Below are 27,842 nucleotides of genomic sequence, written 5' to 3' on the forward strand. Positions count from 1 at the left end.
TCACACATTGTGTGTGCACAGTTAGAAAAAAACAAATAAATGTAAATTGCATTCATGTTTGAAATTTTGTCTGCGTACATTTCATCATGCGTCAAACCAGCTACTCATCTCGTCAACTGTAAATGTGAGAGTTTTATGGTAAAATATCAGTAGCTGATGTTTATATGACAGGTATGATTCTTCTCCATGTCAAACATTTGGTTATCTGATTTTTGTAGTAGTGTTTCAGCCAAAATTTCAAAGTTTTCTCAAAATTTCAGTACATGCCTCATAGGAACCCTTTTGGGAATGTTAGGTTTTCATGTTTTATGGGGATTTCCACAGACATGATGATTTTTATACTGTACAAACAGTATATTATATTCCCTAACCCTAAACCTACCCATCAAAGAAAACTTTCTGCATTTTTACATTTTCAAAAACATCACTTAGTAGGCCTATGATTTATAAGCTGTTTTCCTCATATGGACCAAAAAAAATTCCCCAGAAGGACAAGGATTTCAGATATTGCCATTTTGGGTGGGACATTTTGCCCACATAATGTAGGGTTTACCTGAACAAACACACACATGCATGCACACACGCACACACACACACACACACACACACACACACACACACACACATATCCCTCTTTCTCTATATATAGCAGTTGGGTTGCTCAGCTTGTTTTGTAGGGTGACTGTGACTTTCCCGTAATTGGGAAAATGCCCTCGACACACTATTATCTGAACCCCCCATGTGGGTGTGTGTGTGCGCGCCAATGTGGAATTGGCTTTGCTCTATCATTCTCCAAACCCCCAGCGTGTGTGTTTCTGTGTGTTAAACTCACCATGATGATGAGAGTAGCAGGCCCAATGAAACTCCAGATAAAGTAAGTATCTAACCTGAGCCAGCACCTACACAGAAAAAGAAAGCAAGAGAGAGATTTCCAAATGAAACTGGTCTCCAGCCCCTTCCAATTAAGAACAAAGCAGGTTTAAGTTTCAGGAAGGAATGTTAATATGTAATGTTCTGATGTTTGGTTGATCATCGCATTCAGAAAGGGCTCATCGCCCACATAACATTCGGAACCTCAAGGGGTGATTGACAACCCAGAGCTGAATTATTAAACTCTTCATCTCTGCTATACTGAAATCACATCTAAAGCCCAGCAGGAGTGGAACATATACACACACTGTTTGAGTGTGTGTATGTATGTGTGTGTGTGTGTGTTCCAGGCCACCAAGTTAGACATGCTCCCTCTTTAAAGAACAGATACCATATGCTAGAGAATGCAGAAACCAAATAGGATTATAAATATTTTAGGAACTTCAATTCATGTACGCTGGGATTAGGCCAAGCATACATGCTCTTTGTGCTGTATTTTAGCTCTTACCAGCCTGGCACTGATTTCACCAACCATCTGCCATGACAACACCTTAATTTATGCTCCTCTCCACCATGGGGACATGGTCTTTATGGTTTGTGTGGAGTTTAGGAATAATTTGAAAGTGTGGGGGACACATTAAGGTTTGAAAAGCACTGATTATCTGCCAAAAACTGGGGGGACGAATGCTCTAAAAGTGGCATGGCCACGTTTCCCCTGCATAAGGATCCCTACTCCCCTGTTTAGATCTCCACTGTTGGCTTAGGTTAACAGGATCTGCAGTAAAATAGTGTTCTTCTCCTTCCCTCCCTCCCTTGCATTCAATTCTTGTTTTTAAATGAGTGTGACCTAATTCTGCGGTCTGGTGAGACTGTGTGCTTGAGTGACCACCACTTATTCATATGCCACATTCAGCATCTCATCTTTAAATGATGATTTTTGCTGAAATATTTATCTGAGTGAACATCCCTCATGGCTGTGTCTGGCCACTAACTGCAGTAATGCCAGCTGAACAGTTTTCTTTATGAATATGAATTAGGGCAATTTCACCAGTTTGCCCATTTCAGAACTCGTGAACACACAAGCGACTTTAAGCACAACCTAATCTGATGTGCTTGGCACTTGCAAAACATGTAGCTGGAGAAGACAGCATTAGAGGGATTTCTGATCTCCTACACACACTGATCAGAAGTCATTTTGTGGCTTATTGCTTTCAAAGAGTGGAGCATGTTTTGACTGTATTTGTAAACTTTATTTATATTTGGTGTACTTACATTAATGTTCAAAAGTTTGGGGTGGGTAAGATTTTTTTTTAAAGTCTTACTGTATGTATTTGATCAAAAATACAGTAAAAACAAGAATATTGTGAAAGATTTTTACAATTTAAAATAACTGTTTCCTATTTTAATATACTTTAAAATATAATTTATTCCTGTCTTGGCAAAGCTGAATTTTCAGGAGCTATGACTGCAGTTTTTAGTGTCACGTGATCCTTCAGAAATCATTCTAATATGCTGATTTGAAACATTTATTATTATTAATGATGTTGAAAACATTTGTGCTGCCTAATATTCTTAAATAAATAGAACGTTTATTTGAAACTAAAAACCTTTTGTAACAAGTCTTTACTGTCACGTTCTTGCTGAGTAAAAGTATTAAAAATTTTTTTTTTTTACTCCTTGGAGTTTAAAACTTTTGGACCCCATTGACTTTCATTGTTTGTACGAAAACAGCTCAACATCCTTGGTTTAGAATGGCATGAGGGTAAGCATATGATAAAGGAATTTCCACTTTTCAGTGAACTACAATATCTCTTTAATGAAATAATTATATATGATTTGAGTCAGGTTATTTGTGCTCATGAAGTAATTTGCCACAAAGCAGCCGTGTTTTTATCCAAAGTGACTTTCAGGGCACTAATTGCAAAGCCATTCCCTCTTGAGCAGTCTGGTGTGATGTGTCTCGCTCAAGGGCACAGTGCTAATAGAGCAGGTCTGTGATCTCAGTAACTCTCTTCCTGTGTCACTAATTCCTGAGATTGGACCTGAAATCCTCCTTAACCATTAGGGAACACTGCTAGTAAGAAAGCAACTGGGTCTTTGCAAGCAAAACTGGAAAGGAAGCCGACAGACGCCTTTTGGACATCACACTAGTGATAGACCAATACATTGGCCAGACAGATTCATTGGCTGATAGTTGTGTCCGCTTGGCCAATTCAAGTGTTACCTCCCCCTTATGTTTGTTCCAAAATCTACAGAGAGCTGTCAATGAATAATAAGTGATATGTTTTTTTGTTTTTGTTTCTAGTGGATTTTGAGTAAATATTGTGTGGAATAATTGTGTAAGATTGTATTTGAATTATGTAGGGGAGACTCTGTAACTAAACATTAGTTTATAAGACTAGGTTTTGATTTTAAAGTCCAATTACATAAATGTGTTTTCTTTCAAAAATTATCTTTTGCATCTCTTCAATTAAAATATTTGTAAGAATTTTGTAATCATATTTTTGCAAGAGCTGGTGGATAAACAAGTGAACACAACAAAACCACCCTGGCAGACATTCAGGCAACTATAGGGGCAAGTTGTCACATTTTATACTGAAAGTTAAAAAATTACGTTGTAACTTAATTTTTTTTTAATTCTTATATATATTTATATAAATATATATTGCTTACATTTGTTCAATTTAACTGAAAAGGTTGTTTAATGGCACACACTTACACACATGCTGCATGATGAAAAAAAAAAATGAAATGAAATGAAATGAAAATGATACAGTTCAGTCAACTGTATCTTTTTTCCTGGGCAACACTGGTGCGAATGTTTAAAAAAAAAGTAACAACTAACCCCTTTATGCGCATTTTATAATGGCAATTGTCCACCATGCACCCTGTATGTGCCATATACATACACTCTTTCAGTTCCATAGCTGCGATAATCCACGGCGGCAGAAACAGCCACTATAACAGCAGGCACTCCGTATCCAGTGAGATAGAAGTACTTGGTGCGCGAATACTCGCTTTCGAACACTTCCACCAGCATGATGTACAGCTGTACGCCTTCCAGAAACATCCATGTAAACGCAGCCAAGAAGAAGAAATGCAGCAGGGCCGCAAACACCGCACAGACGATCTGTAACAAAGACACACACTGAGCACAAACGGTGTTGAAATCATCTACCCAGTATCTGTGTGATCTGAGCTGCTTTGAGTATTAACCGTCTGTTCTGTTATCACTTCAGAAATTTCCCGACGGATTTTCAGTACTTTATCTTTGTCATTTTCCATTTGTCTTTGCTTATATTCTCCTCTCTCACTCTCTCTTTCTCTCTCTCTCTCTCTCTAAGGACACAATGAGGTTTTTTTTTTATTAACGAGAGGTCAAAGACCCACTCTATTTCTGTAATTAACAAGAGTCAGGTGCCCAACTTGGCGACTTAAGGAATTGTGTGTGTGTTCTGCAATAAATCTAAGTCCATCAAGTGTGTATATGTGGGCCTTTTCATGTGGAGCAAGGTGTGTGTGTGTATCGTACGGGCTGGTCTGCACGGTTGATCCCGGTGAGGAAGAGCGTTTCAGCGATAAAGAGGGAGATGCAGAGGTTCTTATGGATGGTGTTCCTGTCGCTTTGGAGACCACGGAAGAAACAGAAGGTGAAGATGCAGATGAGCAGACAGACCAGTGACAGCAGGATCCCCACCCACGTTATGACGTCCAACAGCAGCTCATGCACCTGGTCTGCTTTCTGAGAAGTAGAGAGAGTGGGAAGAGGGAATGATGTTAGTCCATATTCAGTAAATGTTACCCGTGCTGGCAAAATGAGTTACAATGAGCAAATTTTCAAAAATGATTTATTGTTATTTTCACATTCTATTAAAAACCTTCAAAATGATATATAATTTGTTGGAATCGGACAAAAAATTACTGAGCCACATCTGTTTAAAATCGATAGAGTCAGCAAAGTCAGTTTTGAGAAAATCTAGTTTTCTGAAGGTTCCAAAACAAAATCACCTAGCAACCATACCTTAAAATAATATCTATAGGAAAAATATATATTCAACTTTTTTTCCCCCATGATACCACAATTGTTTGATTTACATTAATGAAACAGACAGCCTTTATATTAAAACCTACTGTACCGCACAATCTAATATAATTTTACACATCAATGTTTCCCCAACAGTTAACTAAACGTTCACTTCAGACATAAAAGATAATGTTTGCGTGAATACTCTGCAAGAGAGATTGTATATTGGTGTATATTGGGTTGTATATTGGGATTGCGCACTGTCTGTCTTTGTGCACACACTTTGGATCTGTCAGTCAGTGCGCGTAAGATCTTGTTTACATCAGCATGAATTTTCGATGGCATGAGTCTGAACCAATTAAATGTGAAAATCACATTTAATTGGTTCAGACTCATGCCATCGAAAATTCACTATTAGAGAATATTCGCAAAGTTGGAATGCTGCGTTTTAAAACGATACCAAGCTTGTGCTGAGGGGAAGCGCCAGTCGCCGAGAAGCGAGCAGAGAAACACAGCAATTTTCATGGACAAGGGAGAGGTACTCCTCTCAGAATACGCACAAATAAAGATACTTTCAGTAATATTATGAAATAAAATTACATATTAAAATAACTGTCATCTATGATATATTTTAAAATGTAATTTATTCATGTGATGAAAAAACTGCATTTATTTGAAGTAGATTTTTTTTTATAATAACGCTTGACTAACACTTTTCACCAATTTAATGTGTCCATTTAAAAAAAAAAAAAAAAGGAAAACAAATTCAATGACCCCCAAACATTTGACCAGTAGTAAGCTTGACTACAAAATTTCTCAACAAGCCTATTCCTAGTATGGAAGTGCCTTGCTGGTAGAGTTCAGACAAGATGCAGAACTTAATCGGTCAAAGCAGGTGGAATATGCAGACCTTTTTATTATTATAATTATTATTTACATTTTCTGCACTGATTTTGGAAGAAGATCTGCAAAATGGACTTAATCATGGTCAAATTTGTTAAAAAGAGCTGATACTGCAGTACTCTTTTTTTTGTGGCTGAAAGCATTATAAAATACATACAAATATTTAATAATTGAACATAATGTTTCACTTCTTAAATGGTGAGCATTCAATTTTTTGCAGAGTCACAGATTGTGGGCCTGGGTCTGTCGGAATGGTCCATTCATTTCAGTGTGAGAAATTTGCCACTGACAAGACTCAGTGTTCAGTGAATGTGTGCAGTCAGGCCTGAACACACAGAAGTATACACACACTAAATGGTTTTATTAATCATTCATACATATACGCAACATCCATTAATGCAGCCTCAAGGGTGTGGGTCCAAATGGTGTGTGTGTGTGTGTGTGTGTGTGTGTGTGTGTGTGTGTGTGTGTGTGTGTGTGTGTGTGTGTGTGTGTGTGTGTGTGTGTGTGTGTATGTGTGTGTGTGTGTGTGTGTGTGTGTGTGAATGTTTAAGGTCACTCCTCCCCTCTGCACACAACATTTACATTTATGTATATCGTGACCTTTTGCCTTTACGTTTTGTGCATAAATCATTTCAGCAGTCTTCTGTTGGCACACACATGCATACACCTCATGACATGTTCATGACATAGTCTACACTATATTTGGACTTTCCACATCTGTTTTGTCCATGTATTACTGTTTGCATGTGTGTGTTTGTGTGCAGTGAGAGAGAGATGAGTGTCCTCTCTGAGATACTGTAACACACATTACACAGTCTTATAGCCCAAGGCAAGAGCCGAGTGGCTTCAGGAGACCTGTGATGTCTCTCCTAGTGGTGGATAACGTAACCTATTGCAGTGCTAGTGAGTGCAGTTCAAATTTTTATACTGGGTCTGGTTGTAAATTTCAGGTTAGCTGTAAAGTATTCCATTCTCAGCCGAATTACTAGAAGAGTACAGCATCAAATTCAATGACCACCACTTCACCAGTCATTAATAATCAATTTATGCTTACAGTGGCCACATAAATTACTATGGATGAAACTCAACATGACATTCACTGCCCAACAGCACCAAGTCCTCAACCAGCTCAATCAGTTCCCCACCATTAAAGCAATGGTGGTCCACCAGCTCAAACTAGGTTGATCAAGATGGTACCAGGTCAACGTCTGCTGTCATAGACTGTCTAGCTGGGAAACCACTTAACTAGTCTGGACCAGCTAATAATGACCAACTTTGACCAATTGGAAACTTATAGAGTTACCTTAAATTCATTTAATCTGGGTTTTCAGTTATATGAAGTCATGGGTATATAGTTTGTATAGTTTAAATCTATAGTGGGCACTGTTAGTTTTTTAAGCTTTGTCTTTTGATGAAAATGAACTTTAAATGTAGTTAATATTTTGTCATGTCATTTTCATTCATTTTAGTCCATTATACAAGGCATAGGCCTATACATTTGATTCATTTTGATTTTTTTTTTGACAACAACATTTCAGCTGATGATAATGAGCAAATCAGTGTTGATATTAACTAAAACAAATATATATATATATATATATATATATATATATATATATATATAACTTTCCATTTATTGAAATAAAGCTAAAATAAAGCAAAGTAGAATATAAATATTAGATGAATTAAAAAATAATAATAACTTGAAATGTTGCCTTGGCAACTAACTATAATAAAAAAGTTTAAGACTAAAGTTGACTAATGTTAACTAAAACAAGATTTTAAAAAAATGAAAGCTAAATAGATAAACTAAAAAAACATTAACATATAACAAAATGAAAACGAAAAGAAACAAAATTAAAATAAAGGGAAAATATAAATAAATGTAATAGTATATAAATAATGCTAAAATAAGACATTCTGATTAGCAAGTACCTTTTTTTCAAATTCACCTGTTAATAGCTTGCAGTGTCTTCTCGCTAATTAAAATCGTTTAATTACTTTCCATCTTTTTGTCTAATTTTCTTTCATTGTCACTGAACAAATCAAGAAATCATTTGTTCATATACAGTATACATTTTCATTAGTAAATTCATTAATGAAATTAGTACTGATAACGTAACAGACATACCTTGACCTCAACGTGGGCCATGAGCACGGCAAAGTTTGTGAGGTGTGTGCAAGAACAAGACGTGTGAGTGCGGTTGGTGCCTAGTAGTCTGCAGTCCTGAGTGGACCAGTATCCGGTCATGGTGCGTTTGGAGTAACTCCAAAAGGAGCAGTTCGGATTGAAGTTCTCTTCCGACTGCTGGAATAAGGAGATGCACATCATACACTCCATTATAGTAACAGAAATCACTAGAAGGCAGAAATACTCAAAAAAGAAAGATGAAAATGTAAGTGTATATAATACCTGTATGTGTCTGACAGTGAAGAACACAGGTTCAGAAAGGTAGACTTTGTTACTGTCTTTATTAATAGCTGCAGTAATAACAGGTGAGTTGACTATAAGTGAATAGTTTGGATAGGCCGCTTCACTGCCGAGCCGCACGCTAGCATTCTCCGTAGACAGGTACTGGCCGAGGTTCTTATAGAGAATCAGAGCCAAACGGATCTCACCTGAGGAATAGAAAATACAGAAGCGGTCAGTCTGGGAAGTGTCAGATTGTGAATTAAAAAGAGGCAAATGGACAATGACAGATTACCGTTGCGTCCTTGCTGTTTGAGTGTGTTGGCTGAGAGATGAATGGAGTTGCCGGATAATCCAGTTTGAGGGAAGGTTAGATCAGCCAGATTAACATCTGTACTTAGACGCGCCACCTCCAGTTCTGCAAAACATAAACATGTTCATAATAAGATGCTGCTGTTATCAGACACGAGGGGAACTGTAAGTTTAGCTCTTTTCTATTAGAAGTCCTGTGTTTTCAGAAAGCACAAAACCAAATTTTAAAGAAAATATGAAAAGATACTGATAAAACATTGCCAGTCTATGTAAAATTATGACACACGGACATGTTACCCAGAGATGATGCACCGTATTTTTACCCTTTTCATAGTATTGAGAGGTTCACGCTATGGATTAAACTCTGTCTCACCCCTCATTATAAAATGAATATATTTGAGTGCACATCAGTAAGAACACCCACATTTGCTTCAAGGTAAATTAATGGTAATAACATAATGTTAATTCATTTACATATGGATTCAGGTCACATTAGAGGTGACAGCTACTAAAAAGCTCACAGAACCGTAGATGTGTGAAGCAGTTCTGTTCACTTACGCTAATGTTATCATTTGTAATCGATTTCAAATGAGGCTTCTCTCTTTTCAGTTGACTGCGATAAGCGCTTTTCTTTCTTTTTCTCGAGTCAGTTTTTAATTTAACAATTTCTTTAAAGAAAGACAAAAGATGTTTTGCAATCTCACACTTCATTACAGATTACAAAGAATAATACAAGCATATTATACTGAAAAATTAATTCCTATGGGATGTTCTATAAGGCTAGTTTGAGCCAGAGCCGCTGAAAAACAAAGTTGCGCCATGCTTTAATCTCGCCGCCACGCGGTCACGTGGTTCACGGAGCTCTCAGTAGTTCCAAAAAACTCTGTGCTGTCAATCTGTTTGAATGGGTTTAAGCAGGATAGACAGAAGTTTCACTATATTTGAAGCAATTCCTTGTAAACATTAACGCATAATATGCATTTATTGTGCATTGATTACTACGCTAACAGTAGCATTTTCTTCTGGGGAGAGATAAAGAGACAACATTAATATGCTTTTCTTGAGTTTAGGTATTCCTTCGAGGGTCACACTCATACTCCATGGCGGCCAAAAGTGACCAAACTCCTTAAGTGTAACTTTTTATCTTTTTAGTACTAAATAATATTTGTGCAATAATTATGATCCATTAATGACCATTTAAAATAATAAAAAAAATTCTTATATGTTTATTATTCATGTTACAATTAGTGTTGTATTTAAGGTTAAAATAGAGAAAAAGTTCTAATGCAAATTAGAGGCATCTGGTGGCATATATAATGCCATGGTTAACCATAAGATGCCTCTATGGCTCTTTAATAAATATACATGTATATCGCTCTGGTCTAGTTGCTCAAAACTCAAGAGTATTGCCGGTCATAATTGCTTACTTTTTTATTTAGGTTTTGTATTTGAATATATATTTAGACATGATCAAACACTAGATTTTTTAAGTTTAGATTTTTCTGTTACATTTAAAAGGTTAATTATTCCCATCCTAATGTTGTTTTATACTCACAGTATACACAGCAAGTGAATATTAATGAATGCAAGCAAATACTGAATTTAACCCATGAAAGAAGTTTAAAATACTGTTAACAAACCCAATTTATTACAAACAAAACTCTTTATTATATACTATATCCAGTGAGGCAATAGATAAGTTATTTCTTGAATGGGCAGTCTTCATAGAAACTCATTCAACCTCCTACAGGGAGAGAAAGATTGTGCGTTATCTAACTGCAATTAGAGTCTAACTATCTATTATGTAACAATAAACATTAAAGTGCTTCATAAAATACCACTACTTTCTAGATTCCTGAGAGCTCAACTAATGTGTTAAAATGTCAAAGAGAAAAAAGTTTACCAGCTTGAGAAACACTGAAATGAATGGGGTTCAATGCTGGAACTACAGTATTGGTTGTTTGAACTATTGCTTGCTCCACGACATGCGATACTTCCACATTCCTCAATTCCAATGGAAATCTTTGGGAGTGTCGCAACTCCCAAAGTTTTTTTTAAAGGCTCTGATATGAACTAGCAACAGTGACAAAGGGGGTGGGGATAGCAAAGGGTCGGTAACACCTGTCACAGTAGGTATAGGACATTCTGCATTAGGTTAATGTGAGGAATAGAAATTCACATGTTATTTACATCAAATATGCAAATGTGTTGTATACATTTTTTAGCACATCTGTAGAAAAATATTTTTGAAGAATTAAAGTAATTTCCCCATCGAAACATGCAGACAGCCTTGGGATTTAAAGATGTTTTTTTGTTTTTTTATTACATGAAAAAGGAAAAACATGTCTGCATTCACAAATCAGTGTTTCTGTAGAAACTCATAAATCTATCAAAGACCATATATAAATCAGTTTATTGATTGTCCAGTATGCGCTTAAGACACTGCATTGCAAACAATGTTTATTTATTGAGTAAAGATGAAAGACACCTTTGGCTGGCCAAAGAGCTTTATAAATTCACTCTGAGACATGAAAGTATGTGTCTGCATGTGCGAGAGCGGTATATCACATCAGTGTGTGAAGTCTACAGTTCCCTAGAGGAGCGATGAGTTATACAACAGGCGTGTGATGAAGTTATACATCTTTAAATCACATCTGAATCTGTGTGTATGTGTGTGTGTGCGAGCATTATTAAAATCATTTCCCTCGTATCTGCAGGTGGTCTCTAGGCCAAGCTACAGGCGGTTTATGTAATTTTCTGCCCAGGTTTGTAATATAAAGTAAAAAAAATACAGCTCTGTATGTGTCTGTTCGTGCACAAGTGTGCGTTTTATGAAATACAGATTTCTGTTGCATCTTAAACTAGATAAAATCCTTATTAAAGGCAAAATTGAACACCCTTCTGATCTCATTTAACAGATGATACTTTTATGTCATCATTACATTAATTTATTTACAAACTACATCACATTACACCTCTCTAATAATCAAAATCTAATAATCAAAATGATGTTCCTGAAATGAGTTCTAATTATGCAAGTCAGATGGTGCAAATTTCCTCAGTAGTTTTTGGATGAGATGTAACATATTGTATACCCTCATCTACAGATGACTGAATCAATGAGCTTGTGACAGATTTGGAGTGCTTTTACCCTCCTCAGACCTGTCTTAGAGCTGAACGCACCATGGATTACCTGTTTGACACTTTTTTTTCTGGTCTGACATATAAGAAAGGATATTTTCAGGTGGAAAGTGAGATACTTGCAGAGAAAACACAAAGAAAACCTGAAGTAATAAACTCACACTCCCCAGGGTAATGATCAGAGGGATATAGTGTGTGTGTGTGTGTGTGTGTGTGTGTGTGTGTGTGTGTGTGTGTGTGTGTGTGTGTGTGTGTGTGTGTGTGTGTGTGTGTGTGTGAGTATGTGTGTGTGTGTGAGAGAGAGAGAGAGAGAGAGAGAGAGAGAGAGAGAGAGAGAGAGAGAGAGAGAGAGAGGAGAGAGAGAGAGAGAGAGATCCATAAGAAACAGAACGGCCCAGTTATATAAAGCACTTCAAGCACTGCACAGCAGATATGGTGCCTTCAAAGCAGACACACACACACACACACACACACACACACACACACACACACACACACACACACACACACACACACACACACACACACACACACACACACACACACACACACACACACACACACACACACACACAGGCTGCAGGGGTGCTCACACTGTGCTAACCTAATTAGCTGAATCTAGTCTTCACAGAAAACTAGCACTGAAACACACAAGCGTAATCTATAAACATGCTCTATTCAAACCAGACAAGTCGTTTGGATCGTTCTTCTGGTATTCTGTTTTAAAAAGATTTAGAGAGCATCTTTTTTTTCACCTAAAAATGACAATATCTGCATTCAGTCTCTAAAAAAAGCAATTTCCCACATATTCTTCGCTCTTTAGTGTACACATTAATTTAACAAGAACAGCTCACAGCATACAGAAAGCCTTAAAGGAGGATGAATGGAGAGAGGGAGAGAGAATAAGAGGAGGAATAAGTTTCTCATTTGAATAAACGGATAATGGTAGGAGATTTTGTCTGTGAGATTTAGATTAGCTTTCGGCTAAGATTTGAGATTGAAGATCAAAAAGGAAGAATATAATGATAAAAACACTATTTTATTTTTACTGAAAGGCTTGTGTATGCAAAAAAAGGATTTGAGCTCACTGCTGAAAAGCATCTAAGAAGTTCTGCATATTCATTTCTTGATTAAGTCTTATGTAAAATACATAAAATACATCAGATATGTATGGTTGCATAAATCCATGTTTCATGACTGATTTTTTAGCACCCCATCCACAACAAGTTCCCAGTCTGTCTTCAGTACACATTAGAAACGAACATGCTGAACAAAACGGCACAATCACATAAAATCTGAAGTTATTTGATGTTTAATGTGCAGTTATGTGGAGAGGAATTTTGGAACAATAAGATGGCAAAATGGAAAGAGAAAACAAGCAATTTACAAAATGTTTTTATAGCCAATGGGTCAAAAGAAAGTTTAGCTGATTAGCATGGTCAGACCTTGCTGACAGACGCAGTTTTAATAAACAATACAGTTTGCTCTGATCTACACTGTAAAAAGTGAACATGTGCAGAGATATTTCTTCCTGAATCTAACTATAAAATCTAATTTTGTTGTTGTAACCTGATCCAAACAGGTTTTTGGAAAAAAATAAAACAAGGGAATGTAATTGAGTTACATTGACCCAATATACAATTTCCAATAAAGCTCAGGATGGACACATTCGACACATGCGCACTAAAACCACACCAGACCTATAGAGGGCAGTATAACCGTAACTCATGTCAGCTACAAGACATCTGCTCTGAAGGACAAATAAGAAGAAAAGGTTTGTGTTTGGCGGCTCCTTGCTGATCTGCGAATTTTACTTTAAAGATAAATTGAGATTTGACTTTTTTATACACATTATGTTGCATCAAAGTGAAAATCACAATTGACATCATAAAACGAATATACACAAAAAATATTTGACCTCTTGTTCTTGTTATTTAAAATGAGCTAAGGTAACACAATTTAACATTTGTCACAACTTAATTTCATTGTGTTCAATCCACCTAATATATTTAAAAGTGAAGTTTACTTAATTCATTTGTGTTGAAACTATGTGAATATTTTTTTTTTTTACATAACTAGCTGGGCAGTTGATCTGTTCCCAACATGCTTTGCAAGGGACTGCATTAGGAGAGTACATTTAGGGATTAATATAGGGTTATTTTATGTGTTTTTCAGTAAAGAGAAAGATGTTAGTAGTTTAATGTTTAATGTTCGGTTTTGTTGGACATTTAGAGTAGTTTCTGTTATTGAATTTTATGATTACCATTGTGCTGAAGAGTAGCGCTTGTGGGCGCTCAATGTTCTATGTCAGTCCTGATACCTATCTTCTTTTAATGGTTCATTATATAATCAACACTACTTGTCTGAAACTTAAGCCTCAGTAAATTAATAAAAACATTTGGTTGGATCAACATAAAAAATTAAGTTTGACTAAAAGTTAAGTTAAACATACTAGAGTAAATCAATTTGACCTAAACCAACTAAATTGTGTTGACCCAAATAAACTGATTTATTTTGAATTAACTAAATTAAATTGTTTAAACATTTCTTCCATTAAAATAAGTAAGGGTAATGAATTGATTTTTGAGAGTATTTACATCAGGGTGGAAAAGGACTTTCAACATATACATCAAAAAAAGATTATATCAAACTTATTTGACCTTGCTGGAGAAATCAGGTTATATCTGCTGACAGTTATGCTTCAGTAAAATCTTGTTTTTTTTTCAGTTGGTTGAATTCAGTTATAATCAGTAATCTTAAATCATTTCATTTAAAAAAAACAAGTTATTTTAGATGTTACCACATGGAGTTGAACAGACAAAACATTTGTTTTTCAGTGTAGGATCCCAAAGTGATTCTATTGGCTCAAAGAACTTTTAATTGGCATTATGTTGAGTGTCTGATTAAAAATCGTACAACATCACTTTATATTGTATGTCGTCAGAACTATGTTATGTCTTTCAAATTGTTAATAAACTGAAACTATAGAGAGTGAAAAAAAAAATCGTATTACTTATTTATTTAACTTACATTTTGCAAGCTAACCACAGCGTACTAGCTTATCACACTGCTAGTCGATTATTATGTTAGCTTAGTCTATACCAGTGTTATTTTAGTATTATTTTCATACTATTAGTTTTTATAAATATTTTAAATTAGCTTTTTTTTATTTTTTTATTTTTTTATTTAGTACTTCAAGTTCAACTTATTTTATTTTAATTAGTTGGCAAGGCAACATTTTTTGTTACATTTTTCATCTAATAATTAAATTGTATTTTATTTCAGCTTTATTTCAAGTAAAAAAAAATATTTTTAAATGTTTTTTACATTTTCAAATGTTTCATACAGTTTTATACATTTTTGTTTGATCAAGCATTGCAAAAGGTTAGGCAGACTCAACAAGTCCAATTTCATAATATTGCAGTTAATGTTTTACCAGAGCCCAATTTTTTTATAAAATGCTCTTAAATGCCTGAAATGGATTTAGATTTTTCCCTGTCTGGTGTTTTTCACATCCCAGCCAATGATAACACTAGTGATTGGTTTGGAACTGTGCACATTCTCGAGATGCATCAGCCAATCAACATTGTAATAAAGTAATTTTCCTCTGGCTTTCAGGGTGAATAGTTACAGTACATGCCATTTATGGCTCAGGTGATGGCTCCAAACAATTTGACAGCAGAACTAAGTGCAAATGAGCAAAGACTACCCACTTCTTAGGGATCCAGCACAAGCCAAGCAACTACCATTGAGATTAATTGCCATAGTGTGATATTTGAATTCCTTTCTATGTAAAGCACTTTGAATTGCCATAGTGTATGAAATGTGCTATATAAATAAACTTGCCTTGCCTTGAATGTGAATGCTAACAGTTATCTTTTTAGGAGTTTTTGATGTTACTTATCCTTTAATGAAACCCTCTAAACCAACCCTGTAAAACATCAAGGCCAAACAAGTAAGGCAGATGATCAGATGCAACAACAAAAAAAGAAGCGCACACACATACAAAAAGTGATGAAATACGCAGAGAGAGGGGGGGGGGGGGGGGGGAAGACAGGCTAGAGGGCAATCCCATGGAGAGCTATTTTTCTCAAACGAGATGCATGTGAACTGGCCTTGAGTGGTGGAATGGCGGATAAATTGTTTGCCAGGAACGATAAATTTCCCCCTTTGCACTGTGTGAAAGCACTGGAGCAGAATAGAGCGGTTAGCATGGATCCCTGAGCACCATCCCCCCGCCTCGATTTCTCTCATTTTTATATTTTTGTTTTCTTTCATTTATTCTATTCCTCTCTATTTCATCCTCTCTTTTCCACTCTCTGTCTCACTCTTTCTGTCTCTGGTAATGTTCCGTTAATTCTGTCTCCTCCTTAGTATTGTTCTTCCAGCTGTTCTCATGTCCCCCCTTATTACGTTTCAAATCTTTGCCACCGGCTCCCTCACTTTCTTCCCCTCTATCCTTTCACTGTCTTTCTCTGTAACTGCGAACTGTAAAAAATTAGAGGAACAGTTAATAAAAAAATGAAAATGCTGTCAACATTTACTCAACATCATGTCACTCCAAACCTGCATGACTGGAAATATAGGAAAAAAGTATGAAGATGGTACTGATCGCTTATTACAATGATCAGGAACTGAAGCTTTCAAGCTTTAAAATTGCCCACAAAAGAATCAAATAAAGTAACATAAAAGTGGCCCATACAACTTTTGCATATGCAACTTTAGCAAACTCATGAGCAAAGTGGATTTTGAAAATAAAAATCAAGTTAAGTTGCAATTGATAGAAAGAACTGCTAGGCTGTTAAGTCATGCTGTTAAGGCAAGGACTGCACTCTCAGAATGAACATGTGCATGTCACCCCTGCTTAAAATTGGTTTCCTCTGTGAAAAAACAACAAAAACAACAACAACAGTTGTTTCCCTGTGGGTCATAGTGTCACTCACAGCATCTCCTCATGAAATTTCACCACTCACAAAAAAAACTGAGATCGTGAAGATTTAGATTTTGTTCTTAGTATTGTTCTTGTGGTGGCTAATGTCATAAATTTGTTTCTACATGAACGCATTAAGTTAAATTAAATTAAGTTCTGGGGTTATTATGACAATAAAAAAAAGTATTCCAGTAAATATTGGTCTCTCAACAGTCACTGATCATAGCTTAAATAGAAATAATCATGCATTATTCTGCAGTTCCTAGAAAAGTTACAGGCCAACTGGCTGTCATTTATTCGTCAAATCCAATTTTTTGTTGCATTTGGTGAATGTTCATTTTAAACCCTGTCTGTAAACCTTGTGTGTGTGTGTGTGTGTGTGTGTGTGTGTGCATGAGCTCATGGTTTTGAGTGATTGTTGCAGCTATACAATTTCAGCAGTGTTTTGATTAATGTCATGGTTATATGTGTGTGTGTGCACATGAATAAGAAAACCTGTCAGTGTATTTGTGTATGAACGACAGAGCGAGTTTAGCATGGTTTTTAAAACATTTTTTTATGAGATTTTTGCTTTTTAGTAGGACAATGGGTCTCATTCACTAAGCATACGTATGCACGAATTTATGCGTGAAATTTGCATACAAACATTTTCACGAACAAATCATAATTCATCAATAGGTTTAGTTCTACAATGCATTCTAAATTTAAGAAAAAATGTAGGAACAACTAAAACCACTTCTACACAAAAATCATATACTCTTGGTTACCTTATAAACAGTAAAGATGAATTTTTAAACATAGATATGGGTCTTGTTTTTGTGTGTTTCAGGCACGCGGTCGCTCGTTTAGAACACTCCGAATTCATCAACATAGAACAATGTTAAGATCAATTAATGTGCGCACGCACGTGTGTGTGAATTAGGCAGAACGTTTTTGTGAGAAGTTCAAATGTGCATATAAATACGAATAGCATACACAATGTTTAGTGAATGAGACCAAATGAAAGAGAAAATCTCATTAGTATTAATGTTTATTACATTTCGGTTGAGTAAATAAGGGTGCAATTGACACTGTAAACCCCAAAGGTACTTCTGTCCACTCTTTCTGATTTGTGCATCCAAGGTACGGTACTTTGGTTATTTCAGGCTTACCTCACAGGCAGATCTTTCAAGAATTCATGGAGAGGAGGGGTGTCTGAGTCACATCAGCTAATCACTGGGGTGCTTCAAGGTTCAGTGCTCGGTTCTCTTCTTTTCTCCATACACACAACCTCAGTGGGCACGATCATAAAGGCACATTGCTTCCTACCACTACTATGCAGAGGATACACAGCTCTATCTGTCGTTTCAAACTGATGACACCACTATCTAAGCTTGTATCTCTGCTTCGGATTGGACGAAGGAGCATCTTCTCCAGCTCAACCTTGTGAAGATAGAGCTCCTTGGAATCCCTGCAAACCCATCAGTTGATCATCACTGTTCAACTGTACACTAAAAATACATTTAGTTTTGGCTTCATTTTTTTTTTGCATCAATCTTTTTTAAAAGAATCTAGTGAAATAATGTTCAACCAACAAACTACACAGAGTTAGAGGAACTTACTTTGCGACATAAACACACGTTTTTAAATGTATTACTCAAAAAATAATAATTTGTTCCAACTAATTCCAACATAATTGAGTGGTTGCCCTGGAACTAATTAATCTTATCTGCTTCAGTTTAAATTAACAGCTAACATACTAAATGTAACTTATTTAAATTTGAAAGCAAGTAAGATATTACTTGGCACTGGCATTAGCACAGTCATGGTCATTGCTCATATGGCCAAAGTAGTGTTAACCTTCATGGAGCCACCCACACCCTAACTTAAGCACAATGATAACCATAAAAACTTCAACAGAAACTCTTTTAAATGTCGAATATAATTGCATTAAACACTAACAGGTCTTTCCCTTTACTAAAAACACATAAAATAACACTTAATTTCAACATTTATTCAGTCCTATGCAAAGCATAATGTTTTAACATTTAATAATGTTTGAAGCATAAAAGGTTTAATGAAATCGATAAATTTGAATATTTAAATTGCAACCATGCTTTTATTTAAGATGTGATAATAAGTCCTTTGAATATATTTTAAGAGTATGGGGTCTACAACACTAGGTTACGTTTGATGACCAACAGAGGGTTACATCCACATTTCAACAACGGATCAGTAGGTTCATGCTTTACAACATCAGGAAAATCATACCCTTCCTGTCATACCCTGAAAATCATACCCTTCCTCTTATCATTTTAAGACTGGACTACTGCAATGCTCAATTGGCCGGCCTTCCAGCCAGCGCGACTAAGCCTCAGCAGATGATCCAGAACAGCAGCACGTCTGGTCTTCAATCAGCCAAAAAGGACCCACGTTGCACCTCTCCTGATCTCACTGCGCTGGCTCATATTTTCTGACTGAATCAAATTTAGGGCTTTCAGAACTTCCACTGGAACCCCACACCCTGCCTCAACACACTCCTACAAGTTCCGGTCACTGAATAGGCGGAGCCTTCATGTTCATTCACAAAGAGGGACAAAACCACTTTCCTAAATCTTCACCCTCTCCACTCCTCTCTGTTGGAATAGGATGCCAACTTTAAAAAAACTGCTGAAGAAACACCTCTTCCACAAGCACTTAACCACTCGACAACCTTAAATCAAGGCACGGGAAAGTCTTCTTCTTCTTTTCTCTGTACTAGTTTGTTTCCAAATTAATCTTTCTAATAAACACAGCATTTTACCTGGCATTAAATATTGCTGGCTCTGTGACAAATTATGTTCCTTTATTGCAAATCGGTTTAAACAAAAGTGTCTGCAGAACACATTAAATAGTTTGTAACTAGTTTAATTTGTATTTCTGAACCTGTTTCAGTATTAAATGGGACAATTTAGGGCTTTTCATACTTCATACATACAGTAGTTAACACTGGGTAATTCTAAACCCTAGGTAAACGAAATCCTGGGTTATCTTGCTTCACATTTCACACTACTCATAATTTACCTGGGTTAACAATTAATACTTGGCATTCATAAGTTGGTGTTTCACACTGTACATTCCTAAACCCTGGGCTAAGATTCTAATTAGCATAGTGTCAGTGTCATTGTTTGGATGACAGAGGCATGCAACCTAAAGGTTGTACATAAAGGTTCTAGTATTACTATCAAGCCTTCCATGAATGGACTTTTTGGACTAAAGGTAAGAATAAAACTCTTCTTAACCTCAATTTATGCGTTTTCTGTCACCATTTGACACCCCCTCCCTCCCAAACACTGAAACTAAGCATCTAGTAAAATTCTGTTTTATTTCACACTGTACACGTTTGGCACCGCAATGCCAAGTTAACACTGCAAAAGCTGGGCAAACCCTGATCTGGAGCAGAGTTTCATAACTCCGGGTAAAAATTGGTGCTAACCTTGCTTCTTAATTACACACGTGAAACGTTCCTCTACATGGGTTAAAGCGATGTTTAGAACAACGATAGCCCAGGATTAAGCGCATTGTGAAAAGCCCTTTGGTGGTCTTAAGGCAAATAGAGTACCACACTTCATCAAGAAGCAGCAGCAGCATATCGTCGCTGTTGGGAGGAAACCTCATATCTCCATATTTTGCTATTTAAATTTTTTCTTTAATAATTTCTATTGGTCAGCCTTTACATATGTTTGTGAGTTTTGCAAATATTTAACCAGTGAAAAGTATTAAAAAGAGCTTGTGACTAAACCTCGTAACTCCACTGGATCCTCAAACTGTCAGTAAAACCTCATAACTCTACCCCGCCTCTATCGTGTATGAAGTGTTGCATGCAGTTTGGACCATCTCTGCTTGTTTGCAATGCAAGGATAAATAAAGAATTGGTTCTTTGAATAAGTACAGCATTTTCTTTACTCAAGAAACACTATAAATCGCTTAAGCCTAGTCTCAGACATGCATGTTTGAACTGTTTTAACTGAAAGTAACTTGCACTGACATATCTTTCACGAGTTTGTTTGCCCATATAATCTTTAAGCTATTAAGGTTAAACGTATCTGGCTTGCTGTCAGCAGTGGAGGGGCTTGAGGAAGCAGCTTCAACTCAAGCTTAGATATACCCCCCAGTGGGACTACTAATGCTTGGATGATGAGTGTGGTAGCAAGATGCCTAAATTATGTTGGTGGAGTTGGGGAGGTGAAGGGATGCCAAAACAGCTGATGCCGGAGCAAGGTGAGAGGCTGCTTATGGCAGTTAATTGAAAGATTACATGGGTTCACTTCACTCATCCTGATATTACATTTAGGAACTTCACTCAAATATATCAGTGCTATTGTTTTGTCTCAAGATGCACATCAGTAATGTTTTGACCATAAATAAAGCCACAATATCAACTTTGACAACACAGTATTTAATTATTAAAACAAATATATATATATATATATTTAATTGTTGAAAAGTAGTGTTTTGGGGGATATAAGGTTTCCACCCGACAACGAAGATATATACTACCATCAAAGTTTAAGCTAAAAGGTTTGTTTCTCAAATTTCTATCAGTTGCAGGACCATAAATGTGCCATTATGGCTACATTTAGCAGTAAATTGTGACTGCACCTCTGGAGCATTTATGATTCAGCAAAATTACCTGCCTCTGTCATAAACTGAACCGTTTTTGGTTGTTTTACTGTCTAATTAGGTAGGTAGGTAGGTTATTTTTGACAGAATACATTGGATAGTCTGAAGTAAAGCTTTAGGAGATTAATTACTAAATGAGACCATCCATAAAATATGACAGTGAAAGTCATGTTTTCTGTAATTCTCTTTGGTTTGTGTTTGTCTTTTAAATTTATTTAAAGTATACATATACTGCAAACTTTTTTTTTACTGCTAGAGTTATAGAGAGAAAGAGAGAGATTGCTTTGTTTTGACAGCCCTAAATTTGCAACATTCTATTTAGCATTGGTTTGAATATTGATTAGAGATTGGATTCATTTTTTTAACTGCACTGTCTCACGGTTTCACAGTGCCCATTTATTCCTAAGCAGTTTGGAGGAAACTGCCTCCTACCTGCACTGACTGACAGCATGAGAGCAGTTAACGCTACGCTAGATCGTTCCACAATTAACACAGCCATGGTTTCAAATGTCACGTTTGAATGCCTGTATTGATCCATAATTATAAATACCATCAAGCTGGAGAAATGATGCAATGTTGAGTGCATACTTTCTATGTATGTCTATACCTCTGTCCTTAACATATTTTGACCAATCTGTTTCTCAAGACAAGGCATGGATTCCTCTGCATGAGTCAGACAGTATGAGACCCCCTGTGTGGTCCGCTCTTGTGGTCCGCTCTTTCACAGACACGCTTCGTTACATCTAGCTCGAGTGCACTTGAAGCGTGTGTCCCCGCTGTTACCCTCTAATGTGATAATGTGTTTTTTATGCATCAGGTCTTACATATGAAACCCTAGTTTATGTGCATTATTTGGATTTTTTTGTTTTTATATTCAAAATATAGTATACATAACCAATTTACATTAGGGCTACACTACAACAGAGGTAATTAGTATTTTCTTTTACTTTTTTACAAAAAATATCTGCAAAACAAAGATATAAATTCTCAGAAAATCACTAAGGTCTTAACGTCATACTGTATGTAGTGTCACTGACACACAGTTGCTGTACTGGCAGTTCCCTATCAGTCGCTCACATTCAACGTAACGTCGACGTGACGACATAATTGGGATCACTTCAGGGAGCCCTATCATCTTCGAGTGTCCACAGAATGAGCCAATGAACATTGGCGTGCATGAATCGTGTCACGCGCCCCCGCCCTGCAGCGCGGGAATAAACAGGAAGCGGGCGCACGCACACATTGTCTTTCACTGCGGAGCCGAGAGGATGTTAATTTCATAGTGCTGCAAGAAGAGACTCTGCAAGGTTGGAAATATCTCGCTACCCCTGGGTGCCTCAGAGTTTTTATTTTCTCTTTTTTATTTTCAACTAAAAGAGCAACACAAGCGTGACTCTGCGTCCTTTTCAGGATGTCATTCCGCTTGTGCGTTTCTGGGTGCGGTCATTTCCTGGCGCCAGCAGACGGCCACAATAGTTGCCTCTCGGGCATTCAGCACGCTGAGGCAGCTTTTGTGAATAGTTCATGTTCCCATTGCGGGAATATGACTATGGCAGCATTAAGATCAAGACTTACTTACCTCAAGGGAGGTGCAGTCCCTTCGCCTATGCCCCGATCTAGTGCCTATTCTGGACCTCAGAATAGGCCTACTTCGGCGTGGGCTTAGCCAGGTTGATCTGAGGATTACTGTGAGGGCTTCCCCGCCGAGGCAATCTCCGTGGGCCCCTCACGCTGGAGTTACCAAAAGAGCGTGCTGGTCCTTCTCATGGACGACCAGTCGAGTCTTTTGGGGCTTCTCCTGACGATCAGATGTCGGTCACAGCATCGGAGGGGGAGCTTCAGTCCTCTGGAGATGAGGATTCGGCTGCGTTACCCCCATCGGGGAGTGTAGCGTTGCCCGAGTCCGATCCAGAATGGGCCGCTATGCTTTCCCGGGCTGCCGAGAAGGTCAGGCTTGTGAGACCCAAACCTTGGCTCGGACACACTGGCACACAGCTGGCCCCAGGGCCTATGCAAATATGCATTTCCCCCAGTGAGCCTTCTTGGAGGACGAGGAGCAGGTCTTGCTTGTTGCGCCGTATTGGCCCAACCGGACCTGGTTCCCGGGAACTAGTTCTCCTCGCGACAGCCCCTCCCTGGCCCATTCCTCTGAGAGAGGACCTGCTCTTTCAGAGACGGGGAACCCTATGGCACCCGCGTCCAGACCTCTGGAAACTACATGTCTGGTCCCTGGACGGGACACAGAGGTTCTAGGTGACCTACCCCAGGTGGTAGTTGACACCATCACTTCCCCTCTACGAGGCGCCTCTATGTGTTGAATTGGAACCGGTTCGTTGAATGGTGTTCTTCTCACGAGGAGAACCCCCGATCTTGCTCAATCAGAACTGTGCTTTCCTTCCTGCAAGATGGGTTGGAGCGAAGGCTGTCTCCCTCCACCCTGAAAGTGTATGTTGCCACTATCGCCGCACATCATGATGCAGTTGAAAGTAAGTCGCTGGGAAAGCACAACCTGATCGTCAGGTTCCTGAGGAGGGTGAGAAGACTAAATCCACCTCGCCCGCTCTCTATACCCTCTTGGGATTTGTCTCTGGTCCTTTCGGCACTTCAGAGACCACCCTTTGAGCCTTTGCAATCAGCTGAGTTAAAGATTCTGTCCTGTAAGACAGTTCTCCTGCTTGCTTTGGACTCCATCAAGAGGGTAGGGGACCAGCATGCATTTTCGGTCGATGAATCGTGCCTAGAATTCGGCCCGGCTAACTCTCACGTGATCCTGAGACTCCGGCCTGTATACGTGCCCAAGGTTACTACCACTCCCTTCCGTGACCAGGTGGTGAACCTGCAAGGCAGACCCAGTCCTGGCTTTTCTCTGTCCCGTTCGCGCTCTGCGTCTGTACGTGGACAGAACGCAAAGCCCACAGGACCTCAGATTACAGAGGCCAGCAGAAGGGAAAGGCTGTCTCCAAGCAGAGGATGGCCCACTGGATAGTGGATGCCATCTCCTTGGCTCACAAAGCCCAAGGCGTGCCCTTACGGCGCCTTGCTGACAGACATCTGTGGAGCTGTGGGCTGGGCGACACCTAACACTTTCGCTAGGTTTTATAGCCTACGTGTTGAGCCGGTTTCTTCCTGTGTGCTCACTTCAACTAGCCGGTAACACAGAAGTTCCACTCTAGTGTCGGCTTGCTGTGCCACTCCCCTCCTCATGGAGCTGATACGTGTGCTTTTTGCTCCAGTCGAGTTCCCCACTCAGGCGAACCCTGAAGAGTTCCTCCGTACCCTTTGGCAGTCGGCCGTTGCGGAGCGTCCGACGCCAGGCCTAGTGCTTGTATGCTTGTGTAACTTGTGCTAGGCTGGGTTCCATATGTAGTGATCCCTGCGGCGATCCCATATGCGTATCCTTCCATGACCAGCTCCCTGCGGTGAGCCCGTGTCTTTCCCTTGGCAGAGTGCGCTCTGCCGTCACTGTCCAGTGTAGTCTTCCCCATCTCAGACTGGAGCCACCCAAGTATTATTACATATGTTGCACTGCCCCTAACTGGCCGGTCCATATGTGTATTCTCCACATGGTACCTCCCTTCGGGCAGGATGTGGCTTCCGCAGCGTCCCTCACCCCTGGAAAGGCACGCTTTCCCAGTGTTATCCAAGAGTTCCACTGTGTGGGGTATTACGGAACAGCAGTTTGAACTCCCTCTACGCAGGCCTTCCACCCCAGCCAGTTGGGGGTCTGAGAGTCTTGCATATGACGCTGAATGTGGCAGCAACCGTGGCATTTTCCATAGGGATCCCAATTAAGTCGTCAAGTTGACGTTACGTCGAACATGAGCGACTGATTACTAATGTAACCCTTGTTCCCTGAAATAGGGAACGGGAGACATAACGTCCCGTCGCCACCATTGCTGACCATCGCTGTACGGCCGTCACGATCTCGGCTCCTCAGCGAAAAACAATGTGTGCATGAAGTGATCCCAGTTATGTCGTCACGTTGACGTTACATCTCCCGTTCCCTCCTTCAGGGAACGAGGGTTACATTAGTAACCGAGACGTTTTTTGATGAATATGATCTTTACTAAATCATTCAAACGCTAACAAAATTGGAAATTCACAAAAATATGTTGAAAACTCAAATGTAAGAAGAGGAAACTGCCCCTTCTTCCAGTAGAATTGATACTGTAATGGGATAGGTTACATTCACATTCTCAAGAATTGTATTTTGCACACAATTGGTATTATTATAAAATAATAAAATAATTATTGTTATAATATATACAAATATTGCATTGAATTTCCATGCACAAAGCGATGTATTGTAATGCATTAATGCATTCTGACAACTCTTGAAAATTTACATTTACATTTACATTTATTCATTTAGCTGACGCTTTTATACAAAGCGACTTACAATTGCTATATATGTCAGAGGTCGCACGCCTCTGGAGCAACTAGGGGTTAAGTGTCTTGCTCAGGGACACATTGGTGTCTCACAGTGGATTCGAACCCGGGTCTCTCACACCAAAGGCATGTGTCTTATCCATTGCGCCACCACCACCCCTATGATTGTCTTTGGAAGTTTTAAAAGATCTTATCCGATCACGAATCAGCTGTAGAAATTCCCTGCCTATGCACAAAAACATCTGATTCATTCTCCGAAAAATGGTTTACCCATCTGTTGTTTAAATTGTTATTTGTCTCCTCGTGAGAAAGGAGAAATCAGAACGAGCAGTGTGAAATCTGATTAGATCAATGAAATATGTGCATACACTCATTATGGATTTGCACGTAAACGTTCGGCAAGCGCGTACAAGGACTCATTTTGTAAACTCACGAATATTGTCGGTGCTTTCTTGTATGGTGTCCGTTTTGAGGAGGTTGTCTGCGAGCATGAAGGCGCCCGTCTCCACCGTGTCCAGCAACATGGTCGCACATCGCAGCTGCTCGGTCACGGACAGCTCCCTCCATGCCGCCTGGGATCGCACCTGCAGAAGGTTATTCACCGTTTCTACCATGGCCTACGGAAGAGAGAAAAAGAGAGATGTCAGCGTTCCAAACGACTTCTGAACCCACACACACATACAATCTGACATCTGAACTTCACAATAAGGACATATTTCCCAAAGTGCCCAGCTCTCCCATAAACCATTTCTCTTCCACTTTCACCCGCTCTCACACACTACACGGTCTCTGTGCTGGAGTATAAACCTGTCAAACTGAAGAAAGATCCACGGGGAGCATGAGACATTGTGAAAATGAAAGAAGCTGTCATCACACACACACACACACACACACACACACACACACACATCCGCGCAAACACTCGCATGCAAACACACACATGTTCACACAAGTCAAGGGGTAATTTATGGGTCTATAAAAGCACTATATAGGAAAATTAAATGTCTTGGCTGTGCAGCGGAAACTAATATAAGGGTATTTAAAGAAAAGTGCGATATTAAGATATTAAGCCTTTTCAATTTGGCAGTGAATATTATCACAGGGATATTAAAACCACAACCTTGATATACAAATGAAGGTTTAAGACTTAAGGTGGTAGTTTATTAAAAAGCTTACTGAGTTTATCGAGGCACATTACAATTTTGTTTTTCATTTGAAAAAGTGCAGCATTCAGCAACATGAGCATATGGACTACAATGATCCACACAAAGCAGGCCAAATATATTTGTCACTTTCACAAAGATGCTGATAACAATAATTCCAGGTCAAATTCCTTTTATTTAAAATAGATCATGTTTCTATGGAAGTTCATAACCTTGCATTTTTATTACAACTGTTACAGCACATATAACGCGTATAATATCTGTGGAGAAGAGATATGTAATTAACTTCTCTCACTGTGGTGCACTCATCCGTAGGGATGGACAGAGGGTTGTTTTGTCGTTTGTCTTTAGGTTTCTGCAGGCTAATCTGGCCATTGGGTTGAATCATTCTGCCCCAGTTACAGTAGAGCAGTGTGTGTGAGAGAGAGAAAGTGTGTTAAAGGCAGTATGAGTATATTCATTTTGACACCACTAAAGTAATGACCCTTTTACGAGAGAGAGAAAAGGAGAGACTGAGATGAGAGACGACTGGGATAAAAGCTAAAAAGGAAGAGTTATATTTACTTTCTCACAAAACTGCTTATGAAATCTTCTGACAGATTGTGTCAAGAGGTCAGGGGGAAAGTGTGTGTGTGTGTGTGTGTGTGCACTTGGGGGCTTGCACTGCGGAGACAGATAAGAGATTTTTTTAAAACTCTTCTTACATTCTGTTTCCTCACACACATAGCAGCAATACTCTCCACACACTTGGTAAATGGAGCAGAACTGAAGTGCTTTGAAGCTGAGGAGCTAATCCAGCGTGAAGAAACACACACACACACTGCATTACATATTAGATGACCACTGAGAATCCATATTTGCTTGATGTCAGCACCGGGAGGCTTCAGACAGTTGTCATGGAATCCTGTAATTCTCTCTGTCTAAATCAGCAGGATCAATTGATGTTGCGATAGACTCATTTCTTCTCAGCAGAGTATTTGAAAAAGCACTTTGTCATTTTTTTGGTTCAAGTTGCTCTGGCCAATATAGCAGAAATTGGAGACTTATGCTGACACC

General features: G+C 38.5%; 1 protein-coding gene across 1 annotated transcript in view; it reads right to left on the bottom strand.

Annotated features, from left to right (window-relative positions):
* Window positions 1-27,842, bottom strand: part of adgrl3.1 (adhesion G protein-coupled receptor L3.1) — a 110,662-nt gene that overhangs the window by 15,322 nt on the left and 67,498 nt on the right. Inside the window, exons 10-16 of the mRNA XM_082164606.1 lie at window positions 26,057-26,240; window positions 8,506-8,628; window positions 8,214-8,419; window positions 7,932-8,108; window positions 4,403-4,612; window positions 3,780-4,000; window positions 833-899 (exon numbers count right to left, since the gene is read on the bottom strand). Of these exons, the coding sequence (XP_082020732.1) occupies window positions 833-899; window positions 3,780-4,000; window positions 4,403-4,612; window positions 7,932-8,108; window positions 8,214-8,419; window positions 8,506-8,628; window positions 26,057-26,240 (1,188 nt within the window). The remainder of the gene's footprint in view (window positions 1-832; window positions 900-3,779; window positions 4,001-4,402; window positions 4,613-7,931; window positions 8,109-8,213; window positions 8,420-8,505; window positions 8,629-26,056; window positions 26,241-27,842) is intronic.

This window comes from Leuciscus leuciscus (genome assembly GCF_965113295.1).
Source record: "Leuciscus leuciscus genome assembly, chromosome: 3".
NCBI lineage: Eukaryota > Metazoa > Chordata > Actinopteri > Cypriniformes > Leuciscidae > Leuciscus > Leuciscus leuciscus.